This window comes from Melanostigma gelatinosum (assembly GCF_949748355.1).
Source record: "Melanostigma gelatinosum genome assembly, chromosome: 2".
NCBI classification, from domain to species: Eukaryota; Metazoa; Chordata; class Actinopteri; order Perciformes; family Zoarcidae; genus Melanostigma; species Melanostigma gelatinosum.
The window spans coordinates 30,627,323-30,644,017 of record NC_136635.1 but is presented as its reverse complement, the minus strand read 5'-3'; the positions used below and the strand labels follow the sequence as shown (position 1 = coordinate 30,644,017).

At 41.1% G+C, this 16,695-nt stretch overlaps 1 protein-coding gene across 1 annotated transcript; it reads right to left on the bottom strand.

Annotated features, from left to right (window-relative positions):
* Positions 1-896: 896 nt before the first annotated feature.
* On the bottom strand, positions 897-13,267 carry LOC306796440 (RNA-binding protein, mRNA-processing factor 2a). Its single transcript, XM_079295356.1, has 8 exons — positions 12,926-13,267; positions 10,801-10,878; positions 8,910-8,948; positions 8,644-8,706; positions 7,253-7,403; positions 5,589-5,737; positions 3,168-3,240; positions 897-1,976 (listed from the first exon to the last, which is right to left on the bottom strand). The coding sequence occupies exons 1-7, from the start codon at positions 13,187-13,189 to the stop codon at positions 3,175-3,177; spliced, it is 810 nt and encodes a 269-aa protein (XP_079151482.1). The 5' UTR covers positions 13,190-13,267; the 3' UTR covers positions 897-1,976; positions 3,168-3,174.
* Between the last annotated feature and the right edge of the window lie 3,428 nt (positions 13,268-16,695).

Here is a 16,695-nt window from a genome sequence, read left to right as displayed (position 1 = left end):
GTTGACCGACCCGTCTTTCTTCAGAAAAAGATCAAAATGGACGATTGAGAATCTGCTTAATTTGAGTTTTATCCCTCTACATTCAGCAGATCTCAATTAGTCTGCATCCATCGGTGAACTATGGAGTCTAACAGCTGCAAGTAATTATTTTCATGGATTAATCTGGGGTAGATTGTGCTGACTTCGTAGAAAAGCCCCAAAAAAGTGAAAAAGACAGTTTCTCAGAGCTCATAGGTTTTTAAGACTTCATCTGTCTTGTCTGAGCAATCATTTAAATACCCACTAGTGTATAAAGGGACAAGCAGCAAACCCTCACATTTGAGTAGTGACAGTTTTGCGTGATAATTAAAATTGTACTCCTTAATTTCATGGTCAATTCATGGATTCTGCACTAGGTCTTGATTTCGGTTTTAAAAGGGTAACAAAACAAAAAAAAACTAGAAATAAAAAGAAACTAAAAACATTGAAGCTTAAACTTCGATGCTATTGCTCACAGTATGCCGTTCTGTTTTCACTTTAAAAAGTGACTGTCGCATAGCTGAAGCAGTCATTGTGTCCTGTATAATTGGCACAATATGGACCAATGTTTACGGTTAACCACCGTCACCACTGCAACGAGGCAGCTGGTCGTACTGGGAACAGTCACTTAAGAGTCCCTTGAGGAGCCGTCGCGGTTGGTTGAGCATCTCACCAGTTCATGAGGGCAGAGGTCAGCACGCTGCAAAGCGCCACTAATGCACCCGCGCATAAATGAAAAAGATGTCTTGAATTATTGACGGCAACATCTGATGTCCACAGAGTTGAATTCTCGGAGTTAACGTTGTTTGTTAACTTCCGATTGGCCGCAGCGATAAATATGACAGACGCCCAAAGACAAAATGCATTCACTTCTTTTTATTATTCATAGAATGGGAATAATTGTTTTCTTACATCTTATGCACAGCAGATACAAAGACAAACCTGTTTCTAAACCACAAACTAAATTACTCCATCGCTCTGATCCTGCTTCCCATTTCAAATGCCCCCCCAAGAAAATAAACAACCCTTTACGTTTGTAGTCCAGTTTCACATTCTGAAACATCCGTTTTACAGCAATCTGGTGTCATCAGAATGGCACAAGCCACGCTCAGAATACTTCCATTTGTTTTACAGATACCCATTTCCTCTAAACAAATTGCACTTCTTTAAAACTACGTCAACAGGATTATAGGATCAAAAAGTAACACTGAAAAACACAGACGACTAAACATCCAACTTATACAGGTTCATTATTTTTAGTTGCACAAAAATGCATAAATATACATTACGCAAAAAAGTACAAAAATACTTGTACTTTCCTTTGCTCAAATAAAGACACTGATATGATCGTAAGGACACGGGGTTGTCATATAGAACATAGGGCTGCATTCACGAGGTCCATGCGAGATAAGCCACAACAGCCTAGCTTTCACAGAGGTAAGACCAAGGTTCTACAGGGAAACAAAACATTTTCGCTGTCTAGGCCAAAAAAAAGGTAAAGAGGCAACACAAACTAAGAAAATTAGGATACACAGAACTCTGCGTTCTAAATTCATGCCATAAAGACTAACATGCAATGACTCTTAACGCTTCTAAACCTCTCGGGCGCAGCGGTGACCCCATTGAAGGACTAGCGCAACAACAACTTCAATGCATCAATTTTCCTCAGCAATAAAGATCCATGAAGTTTTGACTCTGCTTTTTGCATGAGGTTCTTTTTTATACATTTTTTTATTTGAAGTGCTAAGATGGTACCGCAGTAGTTGCCAAGGATAAGCTCAGATTGTCGACAGCAAGATGGTTTCAACTCAGACTCCCCCCAGAGACAATCGGGAGGGGATATAAATACTGTTTATAATAATGCACATTTGTCCATTAAATAAACCTGATTAAATTAATTAATGAAGAGCGTAGCAAACCTCCCTTCAGCTGGACAGAAAGGTGTAGTTTCCAGAGGCCTGAAGAAGAAAAACAAGCATTAGTCTAAACACAACAATAAAGACTATCTAAAAAAAAATAAAAAATAACTATGAAAATACCTAAAATAGTGTTAGTCTGTCTCACGGCGCTTTAGCTCTCAGCCCAAGAAAGTTTGTTCCATTAATTCTGTGAATCACTAAAACCGGCAACAAATGTATACTTCAATTTTTTTATTTTATTTTAAAGATGAGTTTCAGGCACTTTTTACACAAACACTACTCCATGAAAGTAAACTTTTTTTCAGCTGCGGACTGATACACATTTGATGTGCAAGTAACCGTTTCATTGCAACAGGATGGTGAATGTAGAATTATTAGAAAAAACAAACGCATAACCGCGCTCCATCACCAATGAGCCACACAGGCGCATTGGGGACATCATAGAAATAGAACATTTCCATTCAAAATCAACGTAGCATGATGGTCAGAGCGGCGGCCATTTTTATATTTATTGTTGCTATTGTAGCGTGCTAACTGCTGTATAAACTAAACACTCACGCCAAGTCGCCATTCACTGAGGTGAGGTTTTACAGTAACGACGAAAACAAGCAGCGAACAGAGAGCCAAAGTAAATGATTAAATATCAACAACTTAATGCTTCATCTACACTTGCCACAGCGCAAGAAAGAATATTGCCATCAACTGATAAATGACAACATGGTTCGGCTTAATTTCTGTAACCAGTGTAGCATTAAAGCATGGCGGAATTAACTTGCTAGCTGATTAGCTAGCTGATTAGCTAGCTGATTAGCCAGCTCTTGGCTTCAGAAAACTAGCATGCTAAAGCGGCGAGCTAGCTAGTCAGCTTGCTAATTCCGTGTTCAATGCTACACTGTTCACAGAAAATGAGCTGAACACCGTGCACTACAGAGCTCAGCTATTTTAGGAGATCATTTAGTGTTTTTTTGGGGGGGGATTAAAGTCCAAATGGCCTGTTCTTGGAGTGTTGTATTTAATCTTTTCATCGATTTGTTGACAAGACAGCATCGCCAACCTTATCCTTTAAACAATATGTTTAGACATTTTCACATACTGCAGATTTCAGTCAAACATTGTGTTAGTCTCATTATGCAGGTTTACGTTTGCATGACATTAGGTTAGCAGTTAGCAGTTAGAGGGGGTTGGCATATCTTTTAAAAACAACAAACTGTTCGACCAAAGGTTACTCACTAAAAATCTAACAAAATTGCCGGGACTTCCATCCAGGCTGGGCAGTCTCAGAGGGCGTAGGGTACCAGCGCATCTGAAACACAAACATAATCATGTACAGCAGAATATAAAGCAGGCTTTAGTCCTCAATTCAGCAGATCAACACTCAAACAATTTACTTTTGGACAAACAGGTTTAGGAGGACTGTCCCTTTAAGCCCTGGTCAATGGAGCCATGGGAATGTGGGTCACGTAACCGCTCATTGAGGACAATAGTCCTCGAGTAATTAAGAGGCATGGAAATGTGGAGAGTCGAACCTCTCCATGTGTTCAACATTCCCACAGGGTAAGAGCCGGTATCTTTCCATACTTGTGGCAGAATGAGACATTTCTACACGGAATAAAAACAGCTCGGGAGGTCAGACATTTGATGCTACGCCGCTGTGTCACACAGTCAAACTACGAAGGCCGAGAGTCAGTGGGAAGGGAACTTTTAGCGATCTTTCACCGGATTGCAATTAAAAAGCCCCCCCCCCCCCTTTTGTGTGGCTACAGTCAGCTTATGTTGCAACGGGAACGTGGACAGTAAGTTGGCACCTTCGGAGAAAGGCCATCAGGTCGAACAATTTCTCCAAGCAAATACCTCACATTCCTTCGTCCTCTTACGCCCGACAAACGCTCCATGTAATAGCTGCCTACTTTGCAGTGTAGCACTCCCCTGTGCTCTTACATTGCAGGAGGAAGTTAGATCACAATGAACTTTAAATTAACCAACGAGGGAAATGTTTTCCATTGCTATTGTTACCGAAGGCCCTGCCCACTGCTTTGTATTTAGCTGCTCTATTTCTGTAGCATTTAGTTTGCAATGTAAACACTTTGGGACAAAAAACGTTCCATTGTGTCTGCCAAAAATTGTTCACCCATTTCGTTAAAAAGAATATTTGCAGACCAGATCTTAACACGACATTTAACCGATTTACTGTCTGAATGCAAACCAGGTCTCAGTTGGGATTAAACTATAACTTATTTTAAAAAGGATGAAATTTCCATTTATTCAGTCTGCGCCGTAGAATAAAACATGGGCGTTTCATTAGTGAGAGCACATTTTGTCTTCAGCACACAGACGGGACGCACTGAGCTCTATTAAAAGGAAACATTTATATCTCAACCCACAAAAAAGAACAAAGGCGACCATGAACCAAAAACAGCCAGATGACGACCACAAAGAGGGATTTAAGGTAAGTGCGTGGCATCGTAACGCTACACCACATGAAAGCATGAACACGTCACTTCTGCTGACAGCAGAGCGGGAGTCGAGACTTTCCATTTAGAGATGACAAATCTTTTTATTGCGATGTAAATCAGGGTTTTAACGTCATTGCATTGGAGACTTGATATCTGGGGTTTATCTTTGTGCCGTTGTTGTTGTACCTCAGATGACCACTGGGGTCGTTTCAAGAATCTGAACCTCTGCTATTAATTTAAGCGGTGGATCCTTAAAAAAAAAAAAAAGAAGCTGGAAATATGTGAAGTACTTCTTTTCTATATAGAGCAAGAGAGCCAGCTGTGCATTGCATGTTGTGTAATTATGAATCCCACTGCTCTTCTTGGCAAGACCTGCCCTGCGTAGCTGGTGGAGGCAGAGACGATTGGTTGAGGTTCGGCATTGACCTCGAGTAGTGATGTCAGCATCGCCCATTGGTCAGGACATGGGCCCAGAACGAGTCAGGTTACCAGTACCTCTGTTAGCATAGACAACCGATCCATCCTCGCGCTTTAACGCGACAAAGGTCTTGCCAAGAAAAGCTCTGGGATTCATAATAACTGTTGCATGATCCTTTTTAAATTGTGCCATTAATTACACATTTAATGTTTCTCAATTTAAAAGATATTGCATGTCATGAAAGTTGCAGTTTGTCGTAATATTTAGTCTTCTCGCACCTCACAAACACCAAAATGGCCGTTAGTTTGGCTTGCTAGCTAGTTTGCCAACTTAGCTATGACGCACGCACAAATGTAACGTTATCTTACCGGATGAGTTTTATTAAATCATTTTTTATCAGCCGGGAAGCAAAAGAACGAGCAATTACTTTTTTTTGGGGTCTGACGTCTTTCCAATTACGTATTTTCAGTTTTATACTTAAGTTTTACGACAATTGTTAAACTGACAAACATTCAGGCAAAATTCAAATCAGGATCAAATAATGATGCGTCTCTCGCCATTGACTATAGCACATCTTTATTTTTAACTAAGCTCCCACGGTGGTCCACTGTACGGGGCAGGACTTTCTCATTTTTCAGTAATTTTGGATTCAGGCTTGTACCTGGGTGCAGGCGTTCATTCTGTGTCTCTACGGAGGATCCCGTTTTGTTAGAGCTGAAGTTGGACTGGAGGATACTTGGGAAAGTAGAAGGAAAGAAGACACAGCGGTTGGTCCCTCACCTGGGCGTGGAGGGCTGCAGCAGCGGCAGCGGCCGCCGGGTACGTGAAGGCTGCGTGAGGGAGGCCCGGGGTCAGCTCCGTGGTGTACAGGGGGTAGGGAGTCCAGGCGTCCGGAGACGCTGGGATCAGCGCCGCCCCCGTCAGATCATCTGGGGAAGGACAGGACGGGAGGAAACGAAAACGCTGACTGACCTATCCTTGAATATACGGCCCTGCATCATGTAGCCAATCGGTACAGAAGCTAAATATTTTCAATAAGGAAGACAATGAGTCATCAAATCATGCCGCAAAAAGAGGTTTCTGTTGACTTTGGCTTTTAGGTCTACTAACGCGTCTCATTGTAGTAAGCGCTTCAACTGACTCTAAAAGACTAGACTTAACTTTTACAAGGCTAAAAAAAAAAAAGTAAAAGTAAAAGGTAAAGTCAGACCAGATTTCGCTGCCCATTCATTTCTACGTGGAACAGGCCGGGACGGGATGTTTTCGAATCAGTTTGTTATACGCTGCCTTTCACAAGTTTGTGATCGCCCGCCAAAAAAAAAAAAAGATGTCTGTCGGATGTCTGAGAGGAATACTCCGTGTTTGAATGGTCTTCAATGCTTTCAGCTTGTAGAAGGTCCTCTTTACTAAGCGATGATACTTCGGTTTGTACATGAGAACAAAACCACATCAAGATCCCTCCGAGTAACAGCTGAATAAGAACAGAAGAAGTCGTCGGTAAAAGAAACTGGAAGGCTAGCGTCTGAGTCAAATGTTTCACAATATTACAGTCGATAAGCTGGATTTAACAGGAAACTTGTTGCTTTAGCAAAGCTCTTCTTTAAACTTAAGAGAAATAAGAGGTTAGTACTATTGGAATATCAGCTGAACAGTTTAAACTGTCAGAGAGACTCAATAGTTAGAGTTCAATAACTCTGGAGGCTCATAGATGCTTTTCTGGACTGGAAAATAAATTCAAAATAGAGTACGTTCCAACAGCATTGTAACACTTTGGCAACAAACTAAAGGAACGTTTTAGTCATAAAGTTTGTTGTCTTTTGAGGCCAAAACTAATTCAAAAATCAATAATGCGTCAAGTGTAAAATCCAAGAAGAAAAACAGGCGACTCAAAGTTATACGACGGCAGCGTTTCCTGCATGACCAAACACGAGCAGCAAAGGATGAGAGAGAAGAAGGACGATTTACAATTTGACTGAAACCGTTTCTCAGTTTGTTTACAACGCAAACCACGCGTTTCTTTTCTGCCTCGACACGAGTGTAAATTCCACAGAGCGAATTCTGGTCTGAACGCAGCCACGACACTGTTGTCAGCCATCACCTGTCGACATCTACTGACCCAAGCAGGTGTTTTATGCAAAGAGGAGCAGACACAGCTGCTGCCGAACAAAAAAAAAACAAACTAAAACCTGTGAGAGAGTGGAGACTTCCCAGCTGTACAGAAGCAAAGCGGCTGAACTAAGAGTAGAGATGATGCATGCATGTGGAGGTGAGTTAGTCTTTAATTAGTTCGACACTTTTTTAATCTCTGCCCGTTTGTATCTTGTAACAAACTATCCTGAGATAGATGACATATATATTTTTTTAAACGGGCAAATCGAGTTCTGGCATCGCTAAGGTGAGAGTGGACAAGAAGAGCCTGAGAGTGGTGCAGCCGTACAACTTACATGGGTCCCGTGCAATGAAGTGTGCTCCTAGAGCAGGGTGGATATTTGTGGGGTTCGGGGTGGCCATCAGCTTACTCTTTGCCATCTTCGTGTTGGCTTTAGCAAACTCTAAGCGCAGGGTCTGGGGACTTTCGGGGTCAAAACGGATTCCCTGGGGGGAGAGACGGAGGAGGAGGACATAGCATCGTAAGGGAGGCGGCTGAGTTAAAACAAAAGGAGCTGTAGCTCAGCAGTCTCACATGGCCTCCTTTCTTCCCTAAAGCCGTGTTGCAATACTCGGGATTGCAATACTCGGGATGTATCCTCCTAAAAACATTCCCTCTCACGTCTTCAAATAAAGACCGGAGGATACACTCCTGGAATCTTCCAAACACGCTCGCATCCCCTTCTCTCCTCGTGACCAAATCAGGAGCGCAGGAGGAGAGACGAGGGGGAAAGAAAGGGGGCCGATGGGGAGACTTCTGAGCGGAACTCCTTTCAGGTGGTTGAACCCCGCTTGTGTTCTTGTGCCCCAAGCGTTGTGCCCACATGCAGGTGAGTAGTACTTTGGGGTGTGTGTGTGTGTCTAAAAGAGGGGATGCTCATGAGGAAGGCTATGAGAGAGGTGTTAGATACTGCCAGATACGTGGGCTACTGGGTGATACAATGAGAGGTTACACTACTGGAGATGTGTACAAATAACACTACACATGTGGCTAATAGAACACAGTATTACGATTAAAGCAGTGGTATGCAAAATAAAGGAGAGCTATAACAGGCTAACGAAGGGGTGTGTATCAAGGTCAAAGTAAACTACCGTAAGGCTACGGGATTCTGGCCTCTTTCCAAAAATGGCCCTGCCATTGAATGTAGGAAACAAAACTGGTTGACGTTGAGATTTTATGGGAAAGAAGACGTTTTTTAAAGCTCCCAATCACGAAAAGAAAAGGGACAGTTCACCCAAAAAACAAAAACATGTCTACACATTTCGTCCTTTGGCCTGTAGTGCTTTTTATCGATCCAGATTCCTTTGGTGCGAGTAGCTGAGTGTAATTAGCCGTAGAGATCTCCGTCTTCTGATAGAAGTAGACTATATGAAACTTCTTGGGGCGCTCACACCAAAAAATAAGATTTTTAAAAGTAACGTTGACGCTTTCAGCTCCACAAGCAGAGTGTCATATTGTCCCATTATACTGGAGAGAAGGCAGACTTCTCCAAAACAACAGCACTACAGGCACGAGGACAAATATGAATTTGTGATTTTGGAGGTTAACCGTCCCTTTGAGCAAAGGGTGGAACAAATCTGAGAAATACGACATATTTAAAAAAGGATTAAAAAAAAAGAAAAGGGACGTCAAAACAGCAACAGACTCAGAGACACAATAAATCCATAAAAACATGGGAACGCTTACATTCAGAGAGTTTTTGGCAGCTTCAGCTCCAGTGCGACTGTCAAAGGTTACAAACCCGACCGGCTGGAAGGAAAAAAGGGAAGAAACACTTTGACATCCAACATCAATAATCATCTCAACATGAAAGAACCTGCGGTTACATTAATGATGGATGTTTATCTTAAGATAAAAACAAGAAAAGGACATTTAAGTCTTTAGCCAATGTTAAAGTAACAAAAAGACAGAACAGCATTAAAGCAGCTCCGTCCACTGACGAAGCCTCTCACCTGTTTTGACGTCAACTTAATCAGTGACCCTTCATAACCCTGCGGGGAAGAAAGATAGCCAATTATCCACCCTGGAGTCACATGCAGGAAGTCAGGCATGAACGCTTCTCGCTGCGTCGAGAGAAACCTGCTGGTGTTCACCTTCAGTGTGAGCTCTGCAGCAGGACGCCGCGAGTCCTTCTGAGACGCTGTTGCATTTACGTTTGTTGTGGTAAAATGAGGCGAAACATACAAACGCAGTCACAGCAGGGCGACAATATATTGTTTTTAAATGGAATCACAAAGACAATTAGGTCGTCTGAATTGATAATAAACACAGCTCCTCAGAAAATCTTATCATGTTTCACTTAAGTTCTTAATTAAAAGAGAAAATACTCAGAACGTTTCATTTGTCAAGTATTTAATTCACACCGTACAAAAGGCTTTATGTGGTTATTTCATATAAAAGGGTCGCAGGAGACTTTAAGATTTCTTCCAGTCTTTTAACATTTTATTTATATAATATTTGTATCTTCAGCTAATCTTTAAGCCACATGAGGGAGCCTAAAATGTTTGTATTGTTCTCATAATTGTAGTCGACTTACACAATTTAACCTAATATGAAAAACTAGCGTCTCATGTTGAAAGTATTTTACATGCCTTTATGTTTTTAATAACGCGGGAATAAAACAAAGTTGTGATACATTAAAGGTATACGTTTCCTAATACAAGGTGATGTCATTCTTGTCAGTTAATAGATAAGGCCTATTGTGTATCATTAAACGCCAGGAAATTACGCAACGCGCAGTCCTGAATGCACCATGAATTGATTTGACTAATAAATATCCTCAAAGCTAAAAAATAAAGTTACAGCCACATTTAGTTTTAAGCACGTTATCAGACATGCGATTGTTCTCGCTTACGCACACGTTAAAGCATGACGTCCAGATAAAGCCTCTGGTTTTAAAAACAGGTTAGAACAGCACAAGGGTCGATTAAAGCAAGAGCAAATTCCTGAGAACTGAAGGGGAATTTGGCTAGACCGGAATATTGATAGATGGGATCTCTGCTGATCCTGATTTACAGCCATGGAAAATTAAACAACTTTCACTGGCTGTCATAAATCCTAAGAAACAATCGGAACCAGATTCAGCCGAAGAGAAAACAACGAGGTAGGAATACAGTGTTCAATATTTTAAAAAGTTTCTTTGTAAACCTTCATTAAAACCCATGTTTGCACACTGTTTCCTACTGTAGAGGCATACAAAGTATAACTGTCACAATGACTTGAGGGAACAAAACATTTCAGTGGTTTCACAACAACTGAAAGTTACAAAGGTGAAATTAAAAAAAGAATAATAATCTCCACACGAGGTGGGCGAGCTGGTCATGGAGAGGGTCAGTTGGCCAATCGCGAGGGCTACTCATTTACACATTCCACGAGCTCATCCATGTGCAAGGGACACCACTTCCAATTTGGTTAGTTAGGACACGGGTGGGAGGGGAGTTTATGGCACTGAAGTCCAGTCTCAAAAAAAACAAACAGCGCAGTGGAGAAAACAATGATGTGGCCTCATTTCCATATGCGCAAATATCTGCACGTCCATCAACCGGGGGATTGTTTGACGCAACTAAAAATGAACTCTAATGAACTTTTTTTCTGTGTGAATTAGGATTCTGCGTCATGAAAAGTAATTTGCAAAAGGAAAACCTTCAGACTGGATTACAGCTGCTTCCTCAGTACTTTAAACCAGTCTTCCTCTGCGTGCAGATAATCATTTTGCAAACACTTTCCACGACTCTTCTCCAGAACCTGGCGCAACATCTTCATGTTTAGGAAACGTGAGAAGTCTGCAGCATTTGTATACCTCAAATCACAATTCGGGCAACACAATAGTCATTTATAACTTACCTTGAAAGGTCTGAAGAGAAGGTAAAGTTCCCGTGGTTTGATATCGACCGGGAGGCCGCTGACGAACAGCGTTCGCACCTGCAAACACAAAGAGAAAGACTGCATTTAATATCGTGTATTTTATTTATTTGGAGTCTTCATTCTCTCGGTTGTCAACAGAGCTGCAAAAAGATTCATAAATGCTTGGCCAACATCTCCCATTGTTTTATTTTGAGAAGATAGGAGTCAAAATATCCTGTAATTAAACTTTTAACCAATTACTTTCAACCATCTCGCAACCCCTCAAATTCACCGAGCGACCCCTCGGCTGGGCCCCGACCCTCATGTTGGGAACCTTGTCAAGACCCAAAACATTAGATGACCCTCAGTATTCAACATTTGCCTATGAATGAAAACCGCGATCCGCCAACATGATACGAGCTCGGTGAACAGGAATTGCTCTTTATCCTGATGGAGACCCCCTAGGTACCGTTCAAGGACCCCTGGACTTTCCCCCCTCGAGCAGACGTTGAGAACCGATGCCGTGCGCAGTCCAGTGCGGCCGTGGAAACAAACAGTGCAGCGCGGAGGCCCATTAGTTCCCAGCCGGTGGGGAGGCCCGCAGAACAATGGGGCTGCCAGACGAATAGCACTGGACGACAGTGCACAGCGCGACACCATTTCCTTCCTCTGACCCGCGGCCCTTGACCCCGCCGGCATTTTTCAGGTGCCGAACAGCAGCGATTCTCAGCCCTTTACAAGTCAGCACATAGAGCGACGTGGAGGCCGGCTCAGCGGGACACAAACTCAATGGAGATGTTTTCATTTGTCCACCGGCTCCTCCTCGAGTTGTATGAACCCAAAAAAATCTGAAATTAGTCAGTCAAATTTAGGCAATTTCTCTCGAAACTACTATTAACGAGAGATACGATTATGTGTGTCGATTTAACACTTCAGTACTAAATTGATGTTTGAGCCTCAACACAAACGTCCGGTTTCATCTTTGTTCTTGATTACAAGGAGACAAAAATACACAAAAAAAGGGAAACCAGGCTAAGAAAGTCAAGAGGCCACACGTGTCTTTGTTGAAAGATATAATGGGAACAAAGGAGGAGCAACAAAAGGCCCAGCGCTCCCCTCAGAGTGTCTCCATAAGGAGTCATTAAAGAGGAAATATAGCTGGCCACACACACAACTGGCACAATAAAAAAAACGAGGAAAGTCAACATGGATCAATTTGACTCCCATGTTGAGGCTTTAAGAGTTTGATTTTAGGTCTAAATTAAGTCACATTTTAGTTCAATTCAAGATTTAAACCTTTTAAATTATAATGCCATTACATTAAAGGTATTTTAATGGTTTAAAACCAAAGTGCCTTGGAGTTCTGTCATTGCAGTTGATTTAAAATACAAAACTTACAAATTGCCAAACAGGATGTCAAGCAACAGTTTTTAATTAAATCTATTTATAAAGAGTCTAATCAGAAACTCTCTTTTAGGTTTCAGTTTCATGAGGACCTGCTGCCTCTTCACACATCTGAGAAACCTGCAGCGTCTGTGTGACGCATCTTATTTAGTTTGACACCTGAACGAAAACAAAATGTCACCGCAACAAACTGCTCAAACGTGAGGAAAAAAATATATAAATGGATAATTGATGAATTAAAAAGAGTTCATATTTAACTTCAGCTATTGGACTTTTTTTTCTTATTTAGTTAATTTTATAATTTACAGAGTATTTAATATAAAATTATTATTTAAAAAAAAAGTAAATACAGCTTACAATATTTGCAGTTTAGGTCACAATTAATAAAATATTTCTAAAATGCACGGCCAACGGCTTAATTGCTTCATTTAAGTGCAGTGATTACGTCACACCTGGTCAAACACGTTTTAATTTGTAAAAATAAAAAAGAGAGACGTTACTACAGTGTTAAGGAATGCATGTTGAAATAAAAATGTTGGAGGATATTCCTGCACAGACCTCCACTGGAAGTGGTTTTTTAAATTACTTCCTTTTCAAAGCTGCTCCAGAGGAGCGGAAAGCCACTTTGAGCTAAAAGGAACTTCAGCCAAACTAAGCCTTCGAATGACCGGAAACACATTTTTATTCAGCTGCCAAACTTCGTTTTTTATCCCGAACTGACCTCTTCCTCGATGGAGACGCTGGTGTTCGGCTCGGCGTCAGCTTTCAGACTCATGTCGGCGGTCGCTTCTGCGGCTTCAGCTGCTGCGGCACAAAGTATCAAGCTTCTCCTCGTCGACTGATATTTCCCCCAAGTGCGTCTGAAGCTGCAGTGCAAGTCCTGGTGGCGTCTGCACTTCAGGGGCGAAGAGGTGCCGAGGTGGTGAGGTCGCGAGGACGGCGAGGTGTCCGAGGATATCTTGCAAGTATTGCTAGAGAGAATCATTCATGAAAAAAGGGAGGAAACAGGGCAGTGAAATAAATACACAAGACCGCGCGCTAAAACTATAAAGGTGAGAGGGTGGATTTAGTGCTCCGTGTGTGTGAGAGTGAAAGACGTGGGGGGGGGGGGGGAAGAAGTGCGAGTAAAACACAAGACAGCCTCTGCGCTCACATCAATGCCCCTCAGCTGTGGGGTTGTGCGGAGGAAGAACAAGTAAACTTTTCTCATTGGCAGCGCGTCTCTCTCTCCTCCTGTCCGCTGAGTGAGTCCCCCTCCTTTCGCTCTCTCCTCCTCCTGCTTTTCAATTAGGTCATCAATTATGTCGGAGTCCGCTGTGAACCGCAATCACGCTGCCGATCCGCCTCAGCTGTTGCAGGAAGACCCGCCGCCGCATCGCCGTTCCTATGGGAGCCGGAGAGCCAATGGGAACTCAGCCCAAACCATATAAAATACAACCTATGTATAAAATATTAAATAAATATTATTAATTCATGGCATGTATTTTTATTTATTTTTTATTGTCACCCCAAACAATTAAAAAACAAAGTTTAAATAATAATGATATTGAATATTCTGTCTTTCTAACACTCTGGCTTCATGACAACACATTTAATTTATTTGTTTTTATTTTTAGTAAACAATAGATTGAGTTAACCTGCAACTTGATAACTGATTCATTGGTTTGAGCTTCTTCAGTGAGGTTATTTTCTCCTCTCTTTGGTCCTCTGTGACAGTAAACTGAATAATATATTTGAGTTGTGGACAAAAAAAAAACCCGATCGACATTTTGAAGATCAAACAGCTAATTTATTAATCGAGACAATAATCGACATTTTATTTTGACAATGAAAATAATTGTTGGTTGCAGCGCTGTGTGGTAGTCTGAGACATGTATGAGCACCACTTACTAACCCAACACTGAAGGTGAGGCAATGTTATAAATGTTGCACATTTTACTGCAGGTGAATGTGCTTTAAAGCAACAAAGATTAAAGATTTTGATTAAATTAGATTCTTATTTAATTTTGATGTAGTTTAGTTATTTAGTATGCCTTTATTCATTCATATTTAATATTAATGAATATTTAATTCATTAATATTGTGTATTTTGTTTATGTGTGTAATAGTTCAATATATTGTACAGCAGCTATTTCATCATCATCGACTGCCTGTTGTGATTTAAGGAAATATTTCCTCTTTCTCTCTCTCTCAGACACACACACACGCACACACACACACTTATGTGATGTGACTGATAAATCGACTTGATAGATGAATAAAATGATAAACAGTGTTTACAGAGATGTAACATCTTTATCTGTGCCAGTACACATCTAAATCAATACATTTAACAATAATAGTAATATTAATAATGATGATGATGATGATGATGATGATAAGAAGAAGAAGAAGTAGTCATGCCTGTGTTTTAATGCTCTGATCCCGGCTGATGTAAGAGGGGCGTAGGGCGGAGAAACGACCGTGTTGTGTATTGAGGCTCGACCCTGGACGTGATCCAAGCATGCAGTGCGTTTCCTCACAACAGGACAGCTCCCAAAGGCCACACAGTTTCCTGACTTTGTACAGAAACACAATCAGACCTGCAGGCCGAGGAGGAGGAGGAGGAGGAGGAGGAGGAGGAGGAGGAGGAGGAGGAGGAGGGGGGAGGTTCTCACTGTTCTTCTTCAGAGGTCTGATCTAAAAATAGAGGAGCTCTGCTGTGTTTTCACTGTTTCTGTAACAACTGACTGAACCAGTGGGTAAATATATAAACAAATATATATATATATATATATATATATAGAGAGAGAGAGAGAGGGAGACAAAGCATTGGTCACGTGTGTAAATGATCATTGATTGCTGCTTTTCTTTGTTTTACATCATTGTAAACTAAATATCTGTAAGATGTCGGTCAAAACGATACATTTTACCAAGAAAACAACTTCACAGACCAACCAGTTAATCGGTTTAATCGATGGGAAATAATCGACAGATTCATCAAAAATACGAAATGTCTTTGAAATCATTGAAAAATAGCAGCTCTTTTACAATCAAACATATCTCTAAATGATTTAACGAGACAAAATCAATCGATTTGAAGAGAAACTGAGCTGTATGTCTGATTTGTTTGTGATGAAGGTGGAAGCTGGAGGCCTGTGAGCCGGTGTGAAGGGTGACAATGATGATATTGATGTTTTAACCGTTCACTGGATGAAAGCCAGGTTTTATGTGAGTGTGTGTGGTTAGTTTTGCTGAGTGTTCATCAATGTATCAGAAAGAACAGTTCGTTCAGGCCGTATATGCCGGTTTAAATTGACAGGAGGCCATCTTCATGCACAAAAGCTGCATCAGTTCTTATTGCATTTCTTTTATTTTGCCTGGTAAAATAAATGTTGAATTTGATTCAGGAATTATTACACTAAACCTCTCACTCTCCTCACGATTCACTGAGACAGAGTGAGGCACATAATGCCGATCATTACGCTGCTTCTCTGTCAGTTTTGCTGGAATCTCTGTTTTCCGAATCTTTGTGCCCGTTTTGCTTTTACACATAAAGAGTTTGATGTCTTGTAATGCAGAACAGTGAAACACAGTTCATCGCTTTAAATATCAGTTCGATGCTTTAATAATTGTGTAAATGTGCTTTATTTTGATACATATTGTTATTAACGTCACGATCATTTTGTCCAGCTCTATTTGCTGCATGACTTTCTTAATATGACGAGACTTTCCTAAACCTCTGCTCGAAACAAAAGCAGATTATTCCCATTGTTTGAGAACATGCAAACAAAATATGTCGATTTAAGAAAATGCTTGTTTTTGTATCATCTCTAATTTCTGACGATTGACACCTTTTGTTAAATCACTACATATGCCATTTGAAGCCTGAAAATGTTTTTTAATGCCTTTGTTGCGTCCTCTCTTTTCCCACGACTCTTCAATGCAACGGTCCAAAAATGGCCAAATTATAATGTAAAAAATAGGGACCAATGCCACACAAAGGGTTAAAGAGCAAGAACGGAGTCACTGAAGCGCTGAACCGTTTATGCCCAAAGAAGTCACGGACGTCCTCACTGTAAAGATAGATTGGTGAGCAAACGATGTCTTATTGATGCGTCTCTGGATTCAAAGGAATGCTTGACGTAGTTTGGAGCTAAATTCACAAACCTCGTGTCGGCATCGAGGCTTTACATAATTGAGGGCTGATACTTTTATAGCTGAAATTATCAAGAGATGTTTTTTTGTTTTATTTTTTAATGGATTGCCTCAGAACCTCGGGGGCTTTATAGGAATTAAAATTGCTGCTGCTCCTCATTAATTGAAGAAACAAGATAAAACTGTCTTCTGCTTTTACAACTCGTCCCACGTGTCTCAAATGTATCCAGTCTGGAAACACTAGATGCACGAGAGGCTGTGAGGACGGAACAGTGTAGAATTGCTTGAGAAATGTTCTTATGAATAGAATAGAAATATACTTTATTGATCCCCAAGGGGAAATTTGTCATGGAG